At 47.9% G+C, this 19,319-nt stretch overlaps 1 protein-coding gene and 1 long non-coding RNA gene across 20 annotated transcripts in view; one reads left to right on the forward strand and one right to left on the reverse strand.

Moving 5' to 3' along the window:
• NAV2 (neuron navigator 2) overlaps positions 1-19,319 on the reverse strand; it is an 820,834-nt gene that overhangs the window by 292,571 nt on the left and 508,944 nt on the right. For all 19 annotated transcript variants that reach the window (XM_085011765.1, XM_085011759.1, XM_085011757.1 and 16 more), the window contains one exon: positions 5,813-5,930. In XM_085011765.1, the coding sequence (XP_084867891.1) occupies positions 5,813-5,930 (118 nt within the window). The remainder of the gene's footprint in view (positions 1-5,812; positions 5,931-19,319) is intronic.
• LOC146405339 (uncharacterized) overlaps positions 1-19,319 on the forward strand; it is an 855,846-nt gene that overhangs the window by 52,369 nt on the left and 784,158 nt on the right. The gene's annotated exons all lie outside the window — the stretch shown is intronic.

Raw genomic sequence — 19,319 nt, forward strand, 5'->3', positions numbered from 1 at the left:
TTGTTTTTGTTTTTGTTTTTTTCCTTTTTTCTTTGTAAGGCTGCACCTGCAGCATATGGAAGTTCCCAGGCTAGGGGTAGAATTGGAGCTGCAGCTACAGGCCTATACCACAGCCACAGCAATGCTGGATCCAAGCCGCATCTACAACCTATGCTGCAGCTTGTGGCAACGCCATATCCTTAACCCACTGAGCAAGGCCAGGGATTCAACCCACATCCTCATGGAGACTATGTGAGGTTCTTAATCTGCTAAGCCACAATAGGAGCTCCCTTCCAGCCTTTCTACACACTATTTTCTCTGCCAGGAAAGCCCTCCACAGCTAACTCCAAGTCTGAGGTCTTGGCTTAGAGATAAATTCCTTGAGGAACCTCTTCCTGATTCCCACCCTCCCAACGCCGCCCCTCTATCTTTCCAATCATGGGTCAGGCCTCATTGCACCACTGGTCCTTAATCAGTATGCTTAACATTCCTCCCTCCAAGGGCTGGGAAGAGATTGTCCCTTAAAAGGACAACCTCCCTGCATGCAAGTTTTCATGGACTTTCATTTAGATGTGTTCTTTCAACTATTTCGAAATAAGTTCAAACCTACAGGAAAGTCACAGGAACAGTACAGAGAATTCCCATATACCATCAACCACTCTCATTTTCTCCCTTCCTCTCTCCCTCTATAGGTACACATTTTCTTTTTTCCCGAATCACTTTAGTGTAGGTCGCATAGGTCATATCCTTTCTTTTCAGGGTTTCCAAAGAACAAGGAGATTATCTAATGGTCCTAATTTAAAATTCAGAAACCACTGCTATCATTTCAGTATTCCAACTTTGCCAATTGATTCAAAGATGTCCTTTACGGCATTTCATTACCCTGTATGGGATCTAGTCCAGGATCATGCAGTGCATTTAGTTGTCAGGTCTCTTTAGTAATCCTTTCTTCTCAAACAATTTCTCAGCCCTTTTTTTTTTTTTTTTCTGGTCTTTCACAGCACCGACATTTTGGAAAAACTCAGGCCAATTTTTTAATAGAATGTTCCACAATTTGAGTCTGAGATGCTTCATGATTGGTTTCAGGTTTTCCATCCCTGAGTGGAATGCAATATTAAGTGATGCTGCCTTTTTTGGGGGGGCACCACATCAGGAAGCATGTGACATCCAGCTGTTCCTCACCACTGACGTGATTCTGATCACGTGGTCATGACACCTGACTCTCCCATGTGGTTACTATATTTCCCTTTGCAACTAACAAGCCATCAGTGGGGAGGCACTTTGAGATCATGCAAATAGCCGGTTCTTCATCAAACTTTTTCCTCTAGATTGAAGCATCCACTGATGATTCTTGCCGTAACTAATCTTTACATCACACCTGCAACTCCTTTTCATATTTCCAGTCAGCTGAGTCCGCTCTTCTCCTCCACTGACATGTCTATTTATCTAACCATCGGTATAGATTTGTGATTCTTATTTTATTCCACGGTCATAATCCACAACCGTGTCAATTACTTTGATGTTCTCGTTGTCTGAGATTAGACTGCTCTCTGGAGCCCTGGAGGGCAGAACTAGTACTTGTAAGGAGGGGAAGCAGATTTTGATTCAACAAGGGAAGATCTTTTAAAGAATTCTAACACTCCATCCTTAGAACTGGCTGAGGAGAGAGTAAGCTGACCCACACAGGAAGATTTAACAGAATCTGCTGATGGCTTTTCACAAAACCAATTCACCTATCAGGTTGAAGGTTGTTTTTCTTTTTTCTCTTGAGGGCCACACCCATGGCATATGGAAGTTCCCAGGCTAGGGGTCCAATCAGAGCTGCAGCTGCTGGCCTGCACCACAGCCACAGCAACACCAGATCCAAGCCACATCTTCAACCTACACTACAGCTCAGGGCAATGCCGGATCCTTAACCGACTGAGCAATGCAGGGATTGAACCTACATCCTTGTGGATACTAGTCAGGTTCTCAACCTATTGAGCCACCATGGGAACTCCAGGTCAAGGCTTTTAAAAAGTCCCTTCCAAATCTTAGAGCTGCAGCAGAATCCCAGAAAGAGGGGGGTGACATATAGTTTAGAGGGATACTCAACACTGAGAAGGGGAAACACCCAGGCCACCTGTTGGAAACAATCCACCCCAGGCTTAGGGAAGTGAGGGCTGCCGTGAATGAAATTCTCCTTCCTCATCTCCTCAGCTTGAACATCGCTGCGTGTTAGGTGCCATGTTAAATGCTGTAAACCCAGAAAGGAACATCATGACTCAGACCTAGGCCTGGGGAGACCGAGGCCCAAGATAGCCCTCAGTGGAATGAGAGAAGAGGGTTTCTCCAGCTCTGCCTGGGGGAGCCAGAAAGGTTGTTGGAGAAAAACTGACTTTTTGTCTCTATTATTTTTTTTTTCCAGGGCCACACCCAGGGCATGTGGAGGTTCCCAGGCTAGGGATCAATCGGAGCTACAGCTGCCGGCCTATACCACAGCCTCAGCAATGCGGGATCCGAGCCACGTCTTTGACCTACACCACAGCTCATAGCAATGTCGGATCTTTAGCCCACTGAGTGAGGCCAGGGATCGAACCCACAACCTCATGGTTCCTAGTCGGATTTGTTTCTGCTGCGCCATGATGGGAGCTCCTCAGAGTGACTTTTTAAGAATGAGTAGGAGCTCTCCAGCCAAAGAGCAACTGTAACCACTAGAATTCTGTCAGCCAAGATGGGGTCACTAGGATTCCAATTCTGGGAAAATCTTAGAATAGAGATATATACAAGCCCCCACCCCAGCCACACATATGTGTGTATATATACACATACACATCAACGTATATATTAAAAACATGTACACATCTAATTTTTTATATTTTCTTTTAATAGGTTTCTTTTAGCATGTGTGGAGGAGAGCAGAGAGTTCAGATGTAAAGAGTACAGCTGATCATTGAGGTCCCTAGTGGCCTAACGGTTAAGGACTTGGTGTTGTCACTGCTGTGGCTCAGGTTCTCATGCATGCTTTTTTTGGGGGGGGGCACACCTGAGGCAGGTGGAGGTTCCCAGGCTAGGGGCTGAATCGGATTCAAAGCTGTCACCACTGCCTACACCACAGCCACAGCAACGCCAGATCCAAGCCAAATCTGCAACCTATACCTCAGCTCACGGCAACCCCCGATCCTTCACCCACTGAGAGAGGCCAGAGATCAAACCTGCATCCCCATGCATGCTAGTCAGATTTATTTCTGATGAGCCACAGCAGGAACTCCCTGTGGCTCAGGTTTGATTCCTGGCCCAGGAACTTCCACATGCTGTGGGCACAGCCAAAAAAAAAAAAAAAAAGCAAAGAAAAAAAGAATATAAGTGATCAGCAGTTTAGCCTCCTAGTCAGACAGTGCTGCCACCACGTCCTTAGCAAGAGACCTGTGTTCACAAGACATGCTGAGATCAGACATTCCGAACGGGCTGACAGACAAGCTGGGGAAGAGATCATGGAGGAGCCTCCTATGTTTAGCTGCCTTTTCATCTCCCTCTATTCTGGGCCTCTGTTCTCCACACCCAGAGCAGAGGGTGTGAGCCTGGCACAGTCAAGGGTAGATATCCCTGTGCTGCCCTCTGGTTTTATTTGGTAGGGAGTCGCTGGCCAGAGGAGGCCCCTCCTGGAGGCCTGGGGGAAAGCCACTTGGTGGCCTGAGGTGCAGCCTGCCTCAGTGGTACTAACTTGAGCCACTGAAATCAGTAGCTCAGGTCTAGAGAGGTCACTGTCTAGGGAGGTTCATCTCATCCAAACAGATTCAGGAAGGCATCCTCCTGAGCAATGATTTAAAAAAAAAAGGTGTTAGTTTATATTTCTGTAACACTATGCTTAGTCAATTTGTGATACATATTACCATTCACCTCATTTAGGACCTGACAGATGTAACTAATCATGACACACTCTGTTTTTTTTTTTGTCTTTTTGCCTTTTTGCCTTTTCTAGGGCCGCTCCCGCGGCATATGGACGTTCCCAGGCTAGGGGGTCAAATCAGAGCTATAGCTGCCAGCCTACGCCAGAACCATAGCAACACAGGATCCAAGCCACGTCTGTGACCTACACCATAGCTCATGGAAACGTCGGATCCTTAACCCACTGAGCAAGGCCAGGGATCAAACCCACAACCTCATGGTTCCTAGTCGGATTCATTAACCACTGTGCCATGACGGGAACTCCTACACACTCTGTTATTGATTTCAAGGCCTCATCATCTTTCTACAGGTACCTTTCTAGGCAGTGGCTACCAAGTGCTACCCAGAAACACTTCCCATTATCCAAGCACACATTTCAAATCTGATACCTACCTTGTATTTCATAAGACTGCTACAAGATCAGATAAAACAGGCATGTCTACACCCATTTTATAGACAACGAAATAGGAGTTCCCGTTGCGGCTCTGTGGGTTAAGAACCCGACTACTATTCATGAGAATGCAGGTTCAATTCCTGGCCTTGCTCAGTGGATTAAGGATCTGGCATTGCCACAAGTTGTGGCATAGGTTGCAGATGTGGCTCAGATCTAGAGTGGCTGTGGCTGTTGCTGTGGCCAGCAGCTGCAGCTCCAATTCAACCCCTAGCCTGAGAACTTCCATATATGCCCAGGTGCAGCCCTTAAAAAAAAAAAAAAAAAAAAAAAAAAAAAAGATGTAGAGGTAGCAGCCTGACCCCTCTCCAGTCAATCTCCAGATGAGAACACAACCCTGACCAAGACCTTGACTGCAGCATTTTGGAGGCAACCAACTAAATCGAGCTTGCACCCCTGATGCAGAGGAACTGTGAGGTAGTCAGCATATGTTGTTTTAAGACGTTGTTTGTAACAATTTGTTATACAGCAACAGCCAGCTAATATAGAGAGAGAAGGGAAAAGGAGAGAAAGAGAAGGAGGACCAACAGAAGAATCCGGTCTTGAATTGATCTTAGGACAGTGGGGAAGCATCTTTGAATGACAGTCCAAAAGTTTCACCTAAGGCCCCTCTGCCTGTATTTTAAGGTACCATCTCCACAGAGGTGAGCGGACCTGCAACTACACAAGGCTATTTCTCACACTTGAGGGATAAGCAGCTTTTCTATAACAACACATGCCTGAGGGCCTAGGGTCCCTGTGCCTCTTTTCCACTTTCTCTCTTGGCATGAGCTGGCTGCCAAGGCTGCCAGCGACAACAATCAGCCTAATGCCATCTAATTGACCTCCCGCCTCCACAGTCTGCACTGAGCTCTCAGGCAGAGGCGCTTCCCCTCAGACCCAAGGCAATGCTGTCCCCAGCCTGTGCCCACGTGCCTGCCCAGGGTGACTCCTCTTCCCCCAGCACATGGCCTAGGTGCTATCCTACCACTCCAGTTTCCTTCCCTTGGTATGAAAACCAGAACCAGCCCTATGCAGAGTCTGATGCTTTGAGAATCAAAGGAATAAACCAGCACCGAACTGCTTTTTTTTTTCCCCCTAAAATATTTCCAGAGTAATCCACAAAAAAGCACCATCATGAAGGGGAATTGAGCAAGCCAGAAAATGCTAAGAGGTGAGAAGGGGGACAGAGAGCCCCTCCCCACATCACCAGCGTTTCCCTCCAGCCATGGCTAGTCCTTCTTCTTAGAGGATCGAGTCGAGACTGCCATGCAGGTGATCTTACCAGGGAAAGTGAGCTGGTCCCCACACTCCCTGAGCCCAGAATCAAGCCAAATAAACTGTTTATGCATGTGACAGAAACACTGCATTTTTTTTCAGAGACGTCAGGGTTCCGTTCCCTCTTGCCCAACTCGACCCCTTCTTGACTGGTCTCCGCGGTAACTCATCCATTTCCAACGTAAAATCTGCTCTTACCCACAACCTGGATAATCTGGGCCAGGAGGACGCCGTCTGTCACATCTTGCTGGAGATCCTTGATGAGACGTTTGTGGCCTGACTTGGCTAGATAATGATTGGCCCAGTCCGTGTAGATCTGCAAAAAAGCAAACAGGCAGCTTGAGGAACCGAGTTACTTCTCATCTTAGAGGCTGAGGCAGCTGCCAGGCCGGTGCAGCAGCCACTGTCCCTGGCGAGCTGTCTGGGGCCAGCCGGGGCCATTAACATGCAGTACATTGTGCTGATGGGGCATTCAGCTGGCCAGAGCCGGGCTGTCACCTATTGAGAGATCTGCCGTCAAAGCTCATGAAAAAGCTAAAGAAAGCTTCCAAACATGCAGAGGCCTGAATGCGACAGGGGACACGGAACTAAACAGTCTGCTCCAGGCGGCTTTGAGGGGCTGCGGCTCTAAATGCAGGAGAGCCTCCCATCCCCCCACCCCTTCCCATCTTTTTCTCTTTATTGAGAAAACGTATGGGGAGGTTACCACCCAAATAGGCATCTTTTAATGGGCCATTTCAGGGAAAGGAGGGCTATTGAGTTCTCAGGAGCCGGGGTCCCTTGTAAAGAAGCCAAGGACCAAAACATAGAGTCCTTCAATTACTCTTGTGTGAGTCGAGTTATTGATGGCCTCACAATCATCTCAAATTTAATCGGTTTAATTTAAAAGCCCTGCATCATTTTCACTGTTGGGATCCTGCAGACAAAAACACACACAAAAAAAACCCCAAAACAAACCCCCCTACCCGAAACTGCCAAGATATTTAAACACAGCACTGGTGCACAGAGAGACTGAGGCTGGGTCATCACTGGATCAGGAAAGCAGACCCCCTCCCTTGGGGGATGAAGAGACCTGCCCCTCTCAGTCATTAATCATCGGCACAAAGAATATTTTCTTCTAACAAGCCCACAAACAGGAGAAAACTCTCGCCTACAAACTTTCTCCCTAAATGACACAAGCCAAAACCAAAATGTAAAATCATCAATTCTGAGTGCTAAGTTCCAGGCATGGACTTGTTGGTAGGGGATATGCAGGCCCTGTTTATCAGCACCTTCCTGTCCCCCAGCAGTGAAATGAACAAATGACTGCTCATAAAGAGAAGTACCCCCATCTCGGCTGGGCCACGACAGCAGCGTACTAATCCCTGTGATGCCGCCACCAAAATGATGCAGGTGGTATGATGCAGGTGGTCCTCAGATCTCCACCAGCAGGCCTGCTCTGAGATCCTGTGAGACTCGCAGAGCCGTGGGAGCCTGGTCTGGCCCCAGCTCCCACCCTCCACTCTGCTCTTCCCTGCGCCATGCTCGGAAGGACTCTCACACAATGGGGCGCTCCCCTTCATGGCTCCAGGAATGGAGACCGAGGGCTGGGGCCTCCACTTGTCAATCAAGGCCCTTCTGGAAAGGTGGCACCTCTGACTACTCCGCCTAGGATGGTGAAAGCCTCATCTCAAGACGGAACCAAGCAGATGTGCACTTTCTACTCCATCAAGTGCTGAGAACAGACAACCCCTGTCCACCCCCACCCCACCCACACCTTGAAGCTCAGTCTTCATTGCAGAGACCCACCCCGCAGTCTGGTTCAATTTCACACTTCGGACCGTGGCAGCTAATCCTTAGAGCCATATTATTGTCCTTCGTCCTGACTCCCAAGATGTCAGATCCAAAATTTAGTACAGCAAGATCATTTCAATTTCATAAGCACTGACAAAGCTAAGGAAGTGGCGTGCTGTACTGGTCATTATAATGGCCAACCTGAAAGGGTGATGGTCATTAGATGAGATTGTTAAGAGAGAGAGGGAAGGGGACAAACATTTAAAGGAAAAGAGCAAGACCTGGGTTCAAGTCCCAGCTCTGGAGGCTCCCCAAAGTACGAATTTGAGTCTGTTTTGTTCAGTGATGGATCTCAAGTACCTACAGCATCACAAGGCACAGTAGATATTCTCCCTGTACATCAGTGGAAGAATGGAGGTATGACTTCAGATGAGCTCTTTAACTCTAGTTTTCTTATCAATAAATGTGATCAATAGCATCTGCTTGTTAGTTATTATGAGGGCAACATATTTTGGGGGAATTGAGCCTTGTGCAGAGTAAGAGCTTCATAACAGCTAACACACAGAGCCTAACACATGCCCGACACTGGTACAAACACTGTAACATATTAACTCATTTCATCCTCAGTCTGTGAGGTAGATACTAATAACTATTTTTCGGAGGAGAAAATGAAAGGGTAGAGAGCGCAACTAACTTATCCAAGGTCACAGGTAAGTGGCAGAGCCAGAATCTGAATCCAGGCTGACTGACTCTCGAATTCCTTGGATCCTCTCCAACGCTGCTCCTCTGGATATGAATATAAATTATTAGAACCAGTCACCCCCTTCATGAGGCCCTCCTACTGATGAGGCTCATTCCTCTATATGATTATGTTCTCAGTGAAATGCTTTTTTTTTCTATTTAGGGCCGCACCTGCAGCATATGAAAGTTCCCAGGCTAGGTGTGGAATCAGAGCTGCAGCTGCTGGCCTACGCCACAGCCTCAGCAATACCGTATGCAAGCTGCATCTATGACCTATGCTGCAACTTTTGGCAACGCCATATCCTTAACCCACTGAGTGACGCCAGGGATCGAACCGCATCCTCAGACACTATGTTGAGTCCTTAACCCACTGAGTTGCAATGGGAACTCCCTCACTGAAAGAATTTTTAAAAGTAAATAAAAACCGGGAGTTCCCATTGCTGAACAGTGGAAATGAATCTGACTAGGAACCATGAGGTTGTGGATTCAATCCCTGGCCTTGCTCAGTGGGTTAAGGATCTGGCGTTGCCATGAGCTGTAGTGTAGGTTGCAAACATGGCTCAGATCTGGCATTGCTGTGACTGTGGTGTAGACTGGCAACTATAGCTCTGATTGGACCCCTAGCCTGGAAACCTCCATATGTCACAGGTGCAGCCCTAAAGAGAAAAAAAAAAAAACAAAAAACAAAAACAAACAAAAAATAAAACCCCCAAATCTAGTTCTATCCCTAGTATTCCTTGAGGTCTTAGCAATGCCCTTAGGCAAGTCACTCAGGTTTTTGGGCTTCAGTCTATCCAGCTGTAAAATGAACACAGCAAAGTCTACATCAAAGGTGGTTGTGAAGACTCAGTGAGGCACCATCTGGAAGCCCCAGGCCTGATCCACATGGGGCTCAGGAAGCAGAGGCAGTAGGTGGTCAAGAGGAAGGCGCTGGAGTGGGCAGACTGCTCCAAATCTTAGCAGCCATTATGCCTATTTCCTCTGTGCCCTTTGGCCTCATTTATAAAAAGGGGGAAATAATACCTACATCATTCAGCTATTATGAAGATGAAAAAGTTTATGTACATAAAGGACAGAGAATCTGACCCATGCTAAATGTTCAGGAAATAAGGAATAATGAGAGATTTCACTACCAACTTTATAAAATAGGTCAGAGCAAAACCAATCACATCCCCTACCCCAAACCTCCAGGACAAAAAAGACATGGAGACTCACTCCCGTTCTCCCTCACAAAGTACAATTTCAAGAGTCTGGAGCACCCCCATCTGGGATCACAAACCATGGGAGACTAGAAAAGAAAAGCAGGGCAAAAACCAGCCAGGCTGGTACAGAGGGAGGCCTCCTTCTCTGAATAGGAGATACAGCCCTGATTTCATCCCGAGCCCTGGAGGGATCCTACAGGCTGAGGGTTTGAGGGTCTGTGAAACCATTTCAAAGGTTAGAGCCGTGTGCCCCATAACCACCAGCTAAGGTGAGAACAGGCCACGGACAAGGACAGTGCTGAGGGGAGGGGATATGTACCTCCGCCCATTCCCTTCCTAGGTGATGAAGGGTACTTAAAACTAGATGTACTCTCATTAAGCCAGCCCTCTATGTGTCTGTACAATCAATACAGTAGGAAACCGAGGTTAAGCAAGCTTCTTTCAATAAGTACATACAAACACACACACCACGTAGAGCCCTGGTGAGGCCATCTGGTATACCAGGAAGAACTTTTAAAGTTCTGTAGTGGTCAGGAGTGGCTCTGCCAAAGAAAGGAACCTCTCTACCCCCAGACTGTTTAAAACAAGAACTCTTGGAGTTCCCGTTGTGGTGCAGTGGTTAACGAATCCTACTAGGAATCATGAGGTTGTGGGTTCAATCCCTGGCCTTGCTCAGTGGGTTAAGGATCCAGCGTTGCCGTGAGCTGTGGTGTAGGTTGCAGATACAGCTCGGATCTCTTGTTGCTGTGGCTCTGGCGTAGGCCGGTGGCTACAGCTCCGATTCGACCCCAGCCTGGGAACCTCCATATGCTGCAGGAAGCGGCCCTAGAAAAGGCAAAAAGACAAAAGAAAACACACACACAAAAAACAAGAGCTCTTCTCTCCACTACCTACGCGCCACTCCTGACCTAATCTTCCTGGAGCATCCTCTAATCCCATCACCTGCTCAAGAAAACATCAACAGCTGAATCAAAGGCAGACTCTTCACACCTTGACTCAAGGCAGTCTTTTCATCCACCCCCTCTCCCAGCCAGAATCCCACCCTGCAAGGGAGGCAATGCGTGTGAAAATGAAGAGCATGGGCTTATGGGCTTGGGAACTGATCATGTCAAGCTGGCCCTTGGCAAGTGAATTTCTACTCACCTGTCTGCATTTCAGTTTTATCCTTCATAAATATATGATATATGATAACACGGGGACTAGTCAACCGTGACCTAGGCCAAACCCAGAAGACCACCTGTTTCTGTAAACAAAATTCTAGGGGGAAGTTCCCTTGCGGTGCAGCGGGTTAAGGACCTGGCATTGCTGCAGCTGTGGCACAGGTCGCAACTGTGGGGCAGTTTCCATCACTGGCCCAGGAACTTCCACATGCCGTGGGTGCAGCCAAAAACAACAACAAAAAAAATGAAGTTCTAGGGGAACCCAGCCACACCCACTGGTCTGTGGCTGCTTTCATACCCAATGGCAGTATTGAGTAGTCGTGATAGTCTTTTGTCCCCGAAGCCTCAAATATTTACTGTCCAGCTCTTTACAGAAAAATAGTGCCAGGCTGTGGCATAGGACAGCATATAACATAATATGCTACCCAGCAAGTGCTTGGTAATAATTATGATCACCCTCAGGAAAACTGGACCTCCAGACTCCCCAGCTCTGAAGTCCTACTGCCCCATCCTCCTGAGAGCCTCCACCTGGGATCCCCCCCACCCCCGCCCCTGGCAAAACTCCATTGCTATGCCAGTCTCTCCATGAAATCACCCCTGATGTCCTGATGGCATCCTGAGCTTCATGTGACGCAGAGATGGCACTTCTCTGTATCATAACATGACATCCTCACCTCCAGCCACCAGATTCAGGCAGAGACTACCTCACACATCTCCAGTGCCCAGACGTGCCTCTCGAGGAGGGGGCACATGGCAGGAGATCCCTAAGTGGTTGCTAAGATTGATCGGAACAGAGAGAAAAAGGGCAGATCCTTGGAAACTGATTATACAGGGGACTTAATGTGAGCTCTCAGTGAATCCTCTAGCCAGGATCTCAGATCTCTTTATCGACTGAAAAGAGGGAAGGCATAGAGAAAATAAAATCTCTCCACAGCTCGAGCTCATTAATCAGGACCCATTCAATAAGAATCATTAATTATCTGGCGTTTCCTCTTCCCTCCTCCCTCCCCAGCCCTTGACTTTTTGAAGAAGTCATAAGGAAATGCCTAGATTTATTTTAATAAATACAGTTTTCACGGGCCATGCTAGGTATTAACATACTTCAGCTCCATCCCTTGCTGTTTCAGTAGTTCCTGCCATGCCTACCCTTCCTCCAAGCAGCACCTGGAAAATAGTGCTTTTAGTTTGGAAAATAAACCTACAATATCCTAACTCACCAAAGACTCCATCGGGTTCAGGAACTCAACAAAAATGGAGCAGTGTGCATTGTTTGAAAGATTTTGAGCAAGGGCTAAAAGAATGCTGGGCTTCCCTCTCAGCCTCTGGCATCCAGAAATGATTTCTCCAGAACTCCTCCCTCTCCAGAGTTCTGGAGACTTAGGGCAGCTGTTGTTTTGCCCTAGAGCCCACTGGTCCTTGATCAGTGAACTTTCAGTAGCAATGGGCAAGATAAAGAACTGTACAGTTCTGGAGTTCCCGTTGTGGTGCAGTGGTTAACGAATCCGACTAGGAACCATGAGGTTGCGGGTTCGGTCCCTGCCCTTGCTCAGTGGGTTAACGATCTGGTATTGCCGTGAGCTGTGGTGTAGGTCGCAGATGCGGCTCGGATCCCACGTTGCTGTGGCTCTGATGTAGGCCAGTGGCTACAGTTCCGATTTGACCCCTAGCCTGGGAACCTCCACATGCCGCGGGAGCAGCCCAAGAAATAGCAAAAAGACAAAAAAAAAAAAAAAAAAAAAAAAACCAAAACTGTACAGTTCTAGGAAAGACCAAAACCACCATCTGTACCCTCAACTCCAATCATAAAATCATTCCAGAGAAAGGATTCTAAAGGAGAAGGCTCTAGAATCGGCTTGCCCTAGAATCTGAAGGAGTCTCTCCTGCTCTGATCCATCTGAGTTTACCACTCCCCTACCACATCTACTCGGAGACCCAACATTCCAGAAGCACCTGGTGAGGGAGGGAAAGGAGCTGCTGTCAAAGGCTCGAAAAGAAAAAAGGGGGCTGGAAGACAGTGACAGCTGAGGAGTGAATTCATTTTAAGTCGCTTTATTAGCCGTGACAGAATTTCAAGGAGAGTGTCATTTGTTTGCTTATAATTCCACATCATTCCATATCAAACAGGCTGAAATCAAAGAGGGAAAACCTTGACAGATCAGCTGAAGTAGAGAACCTGATGATTAGTTGTAACAAGAAAACTGATTTGAAAAAGTGGCACTGTTGTTAAACCATCAGGGATGCTGCTAAGTTTATCCTACAATTAGCCCTCAAATGAAAGGGGGTGGCTGGCACTCCAAAGAAGGACCCCCACCTCCCCCAAATCCATAAAGTAACTGCACCCAAAGTTGTTGCCCTAACAACGCTAAACCAGACCAACAGGCGGGGCAGTCTGATGGATGCAGAAGGCAGCAGATAGCAAAGCACATTAGGACAGCCTCTCCAGAAGGAAGAGTGCAACGGATCCCTTAGCAGGAAACGTCAGTGTAGAGATTCCAGCACACCAGTCATTCAGCATCTGAGTGGTTTCCATTCCATCAGTTGAAAAGGCCAATGTTCAGTTTCCATTCAAGGTCTCACTGTAGACTTTGGGGTCATCTTCAACATTGTATCATTTCCAGGACAGTATAGTATGTAGTTAAATGGTTTCGTTTCTGGCTGTTCTCAAGTACAAAAATGATACTGTAACAACAGTATAGAGTGCTCAGCCAGAACCTGAATGCCATAATGATTACTCTGGGACTTCTTGTGGCTCAGGGGTAACAAACCCAACTAGAATTCATGAGGATGAGGGTTCGATCCCTACCGCCTTCTCAGTGGGTTAAGGATCTGGCGTTGTCATGAGCTGCAGTGTAAGTTGCAAACTCGGCTCAGATCTGGCGTTGCTGTGGCATAGGTTGGGAACTTTCATATGCCGCAGGCGCAGCCCTAAAAAGCAAAAAACAAACAAAAAAAAGATTATTCCATTAGTCCCAGTTTTCAGAAAATCAAAATGCACTATTTGTTATTAAGGGCAAAGCTCATTAACATGCTCACTTCTGTATCCCCAGCATCAAGCAAGGAGCCTGGTACCTGCCCTACAGGTGTGGCCATGTGACCTCAGAGCCTTTTAACTGCCTGCGGGGAGGTGAGGGGCCTGAGGTTAGCTGGTGGCTTCTTCCCACTTCCTTTCTCTCCCCATCAGTCTAATATATTCTCTATCAATGCAGACCTTGCCTTGATTAAAACCATTGCCTTGAAATAAACATTCAAATGGGTGAATGGTATCCCCAGCCCCATACATTGGAAAAAGAGGGGGGAGCACAGAGAAGCCAATCTTAGGCTCAAGGTCACACAGCACAGCAGGGGCAGGGACTGGGCATAAACACTGGCCCTGCTCCCTGGTTTCTCAGAGGAAGAGTCTGGTTCTGCCCGGTGTTCTTGGTTCTCACTACATGCCCGCCCTGGAGGACAATGACTCTCCTTCATCCCCATCTTTGTCATCAACTGATGCATTACTCAGTACTCAGGTCATTTGTGGTTTGTTTGTCGACCACAGTAACTATACAAGGGCAGTGTGTGTGCAGTCTCAGGAGCTGGCACAAACCAGGGCTGAAATCTGGCTTTCCCTCTTCCCAGCCAGGTGGCCCATGGTGAGTGTGGGGGGCCTTCACTTACCCAGTGGTGATACACAGGTTTGCATTACAGGCGTAATGAGAGCATGCATGCAAGTGGTTAACACAGGGTCAGGAGACACTATTAAATGGTGATTATTCAAATGAACACACATGGCTATCTAAGCTTTGGGGGAATAAGTCATTCAAGATTGTTGACAGCTTCTACTTTTAAAAGCCACACAATTTTTAACTATTCCACTGGCCCAATGGATTATCATGATCCCCACTTTTTTTTTTTTTTTTTTTTTTTTTGCTTTTTAGGGACGCGTGAGCGGCATGTGGAGGTTCCCAGGCTAGAAATTGGAGCTACAGCTACCAGCCTGCACCACAGCCACAGCAACGCAGGATCCGAGCCACATCTGCGACCTATACAGCACAGCAATGCCAGATCCTTAACCCACTGAGCAAGGCCAGGGGTCTAAACAACAACCTCATGGTTCCTAATTGGATTCGATTCCATTGCACCACGATGGGAACTCCATGATCCCCACTTTTGAAATTAACCAGTTCCATGTTTTCTTGACAGCCCATGGATATCACTATGAATAACAGTTTCAATACCTTCAAAGATTACCTTCGGGCTGCTGAGTTGCCGGACTGTCTTTAAAAGACCTCAGAGACCTTTACATTTGGGTGTAAAGTAGAAGCAGGACCATTCAAGCAAGAGCCTTGATGAGACTTTTCCACTGACCAAAACAACTAAGTGCAAGGCTTTTGTGGCACCCCTCAGAGTTGCTCTGAGGTTTTTGGGGTTTTTTTTTTTTTTTGCCTTTTTGCCTTTCCTAGGGCCACTCCCACAGCGTATGGAGGTTCCCAGGCTAGGGGTCAAATCAGAGCTGTAGCTGCCATGTCTACACCAGAGCCATAGCAACATGGGATCCAAGTCGTGTCTTCAAACAACACCACAGCTCATGGCAACGCCAGATCCTTAACCTGCTGAGCAAGCCCAGGGACCGAACCCACAATCTCATGGTTCTTAGTCAGATTCGTTAACCACTGAGCCACGATGGGAACTCCTGCTCTGAGGTTTGTTAGGAAGGCTTCTTGGCTCTCGGCTGGTCTCCAGCCAGGTAAAGCTGCTAGAAAATTGGGTTCCAGGAGCATCAGTTGTGACCAGGGTCTGTGTCTCCTGCCTGAGCCCATGCAGAAGGGTATTACCAGCCCTTGTGCTCAATATACATGTTGGAACATGGTTCATAGGAACTTGTATATGCCAAGGAGTATACATCCCTTGTCTGGATCCAGAAGACAGGAGCAGGGGGCAGGAGCAGCCCCCCCTGCTGGTTTTCTCTGTGTTTAACTAGCAGTAACCTATCTGCTTGCACCACTACCAAAGATCCACCCTGACACCCGCCATGTATGCTTCTGTTCCAAAGGGCTAGCACAAGTACACACCCAGCAGGTGACTGCCTAGAGGAGGGGCAGGGTTTATTGCTAATCTGGATTTCTATTCTGCCTCTCCTCCTAGCACCACTCTTCCTCCTACTTTACTTGTGAATGATGTCAAGTCAAGATAAGGTGCATTGTGCAAGCCCTGACTCAACAGCCGCCTCTGCAGGGTCCTGCTTCTATGTAGGATGGTAACCACCTCTGGCCAAATTCTATGGTGAATGATACAGTCCAGAGTCAGATCACGTAAGGTTCCAGATATGCCTCAACCACTTCCCAATAGTTATCCTGGGCAAGGACCTTCAACTACATCTGAGCCTCAGTTTTCTCATCTGTAAAATGGATCGACTACCTATTCAGATTCTTCTGAGACTGAAATGAGATCCTCTAATAATGCCTGGCACATAGCAAGGGCACACATATAGTGACAATGACCATTCCCATGATGATGGCGACATGCGATGTGAGTACTTTGCAAACAATGGGTTTCTTTAGTTCCCAACTCACCTATGAGGTAGGTCTTATTTCCCCCATGTTCCAGATGAGGAAATGGAGGCTAGGAGAGGGGTGATGACTTTCCCAATGTCACAGGATAAGTATGCAGTCTTTGAAAGCAGCAACTCAGGCTCCTAAGAATGCTACACTGCTCCTCAGAGGCCCACACAGGCACTGCCAGTCACACCAGGACGAGCCTCACGGTCTCGTGGGAAAAGCCATAAGAAGAGCAACGCTCATTGCACAACAGTCACCTCAGTGTCACCCACTCCTGCCCCTGAGAACAGAGCTGGCCAATCATCCTTTAAGACTAACAGACCCAAGAGAGGGGCTGACACTTTCCCATGTCACCAGAGCACAAAGCAAACATCTCACAACAGTATCACAATCACAAAAATCAAAATGCCAATAGCACAGTAGTCCCCGCTGCAGGGCTGTACCTGGATGGGAAATGCTTAGGAGTCAAGTCCCCCAGTTCCTCTGGCCTGAAGTGGGCAAGGCTGGCCTGGGAAGGGGCCTCACAGCCATACAATGGTGGCACTGTCTGGCAGGAACACCCATTAGCCACAGGTGGGTATGCATGACAACTCCAGAGGTTTTGAAACTGTGCCTCCAGAAAAATACCCTAGGCTGGGGAACGTGCAGGGAGGGGCTGGTGAGACATTAAGGATGAGCACATAGGTGCCTGCTAGCCCCACACCTTGGCCACTTTCAGTGCCTAGGATGCTCCTTGTTTGTGTGCTGTCCTCCCAGGATATCACAGGACACACAGTCCCTTCCCCCTTACTTCCCTACTGATCGCTACCACCTGTGCACGAGGCAGCATGTGCTTTTGCTGAGGGCCTACTCTGTGCCGGGCATTTTATCCCTATGAGCTCATCTACAATCTCTCCCCACCAGAGTGACAGCTCCAGGAGGACAAACATTCTCATCTTTTTTACTCACTGAATTTTCCAAACACCCAGGATGGTGCCTGGCACATAGTAGGTGCTCACTCAATATCTGTTGAATAAATGAACCCTCCCTATTTTACATGCTGGCAAACAGAGGCTCTAAAAGGTTAAGAAAAGGACACAGGGTCACACCGCTAATAAAAGGTGATGCTCCATTTGACCCAGGCAACCTGGTCCCACGGGCCACCAGTTCTCACAACAACAAATGTGCATTTGGGCCTCACAAGGGTCTCCCTGGAAAGTCAAATAAGGCCAAGGAAGGATGAAGACTGTCACGGGTGATTTCAGAACAAACCCGGGTTCCCCCTGCAGCACTTCCCTGTACCTGCTCCAGCCTTAGAAGCAAGATCCAAGTAACTTTTGACCATGTTTAGCATCTCTGAGAAAGCCAAATGTCAGAGCCCACTTGGAATTTCTCAAGTATTTTCTCTCCCTTCCTGTGTTCATTAGTGACTAATTAGCTATGTTCTCTTTCCAAGTGCTTCCTCTGTGACCGTGATGGGATCAGGCCCCTCCCAGCTCAGGGAGGGGCGGAGCTGCTGCTGAGCTTACTCTTCCACCCCACACACATCCCCAAACCCAACAAGAGCTTTTGAGAGCTGCCTGGCAGAGCGGCCAATCCTGAGGGGCTGGTGACAACCTGGGCAACAATATAGACTCCCCTCCAGTCCCATCATGAATGGACCTTTTAAGTGTTAGCCTCCCTCTGGCCCCGCCAACCTCCATAGTCTCCCCTCTGCCGCAGCCGCAGGTAAAGGGATGCCAGTGACTGTGCCCCTGTCCAGCCCAAATGCCTCAGCTTTGCTTTCTAGATACAGGCTCCTCAGGATTTGGTCCCTACTGGATCCAGTCAAAACCGTGGAGTCCTGGGTAACCTCTGGCAGGTTGCTTAACCTCTCTGAGTCTCAGCTGCCTCTTCTCAGGACTGTTGAATGCATAAAGTGAAATATGAGACCTAAGGGACCTCACACATGTTTGGATGTAGAATATGCCAAGGCTTTGCGATTGTGAGCAAAGAGCTTTCTGAGCCTCAGCTTCCACATCTGAAAAATGGGATAACAACTCACTATATCTTGTAAGGGCGACTATGAGGACTAAGTGAGATGTTTGTAAAGTGCCTAGCACAATGCCTGGCACATGGGTGGAACCTTTAAATGTTGCTCTCCTCTCCTGCCTTGTCTCCATGTCTGCAGCCCCTAAATCCTTCCGGTCCACTGCTCACATTTTGGGCTCTGTGACACAGGAATCTTCAGTCACTGCTAATGGGTTTTCTGACCTGGGGTGTCCTCCTTCATCCCCTCCATTTAGCAGGATGTTCTTTTCCAGAAACCAGTCCTGACTGCCAGGCTTCTCTCCCTTCTCTGAAGTCTTATTGTACCTCCATGTAAATAACCCGTATGCCCAGCTTCCCCAAGCCTTTGCCCACACGACCTCCCTGCTGGCCTATGGATGTCTTAAAACTCCAGTCCAGTGTCAAACACTATAAAGCCACTCCCAACTCACTGCCTCGCTCCCATCAGGAAATTCTCTGGTCCTTCTTTTTGGCTCCAAAAGCACTTTGCACGTGCCTTCTTCCTGGCTACTCTAAGTGTTCACATCTCAACTAGGCGCTTCTCTGGGAGAATAAGTTTTATACATCTTTGAAACACAAGCACGATGTCTGGCTCACTACAAGAGCTCAAGAAACAAGCACTTATTGACTTACTAGAGGGTCAGTGGGTGGCTGGATGGAAGAGAAATGGAGGGACAGACTGGTAACGTTCAGATGGATGGACAGACAGATAGATGAATTTGCTCCCCTTCACGGTCTAGAACATAAAGGCCAGGAAATCAAGCTCATGATTCGTGTCAGAGTACAAGGGGCAGAACAGACACTGCTAAGTGACACTTTGCTGTGAGAGAATTTCTAGCTGCACAGTAGCAGAACCCACCTGACCCTGGATATTAAAGTGCTATTTAAAACACTAACAGGGATTTCCCATTGTGGCACAGTGCAAAGGAATCTGACTGGTATCCATGAGGATGTGGGTTCAATCCCCAGCCTTGTTCAGTGGGTTGGGGACCTGGCGGTTGCCGTGAGCTGTGGTGTTCGTCGCACACAGGGCTCAGATCTGGTGTCTCTGTGAATTGTGGTGTAGGCTGGCAGCTGCAGCTCCAATTTGACCCCTAACCTGGGAACTTACATATGCTACAGATACAGCCCTAAAATGCAAAACACACACACACACACACACACACACACACACACACACACGCGCGCTAGAGCAGGTGAGTTGGCAAATTTTAGAAAATCTGTGAGTTAACTGTTGAACAGTCAGTAATTACAAAGGAATATTAGA

This window comes from Sus scrofa, chromosome 2, assembly GCF_054392235.1.
Source record: "Sus scrofa isolate SSC_HxYL_T2T_F1_AM1 chromosome 2, Sscrofa_HxYL_maternal_Yorkshire_Landrace_v2.0, whole genome shotgun sequence".
In the NCBI taxonomy this organism is placed as follows: domain Eukaryota; kingdom Metazoa; phylum Chordata; class Mammalia; order Artiodactyla; family Suidae; genus Sus; species Sus scrofa.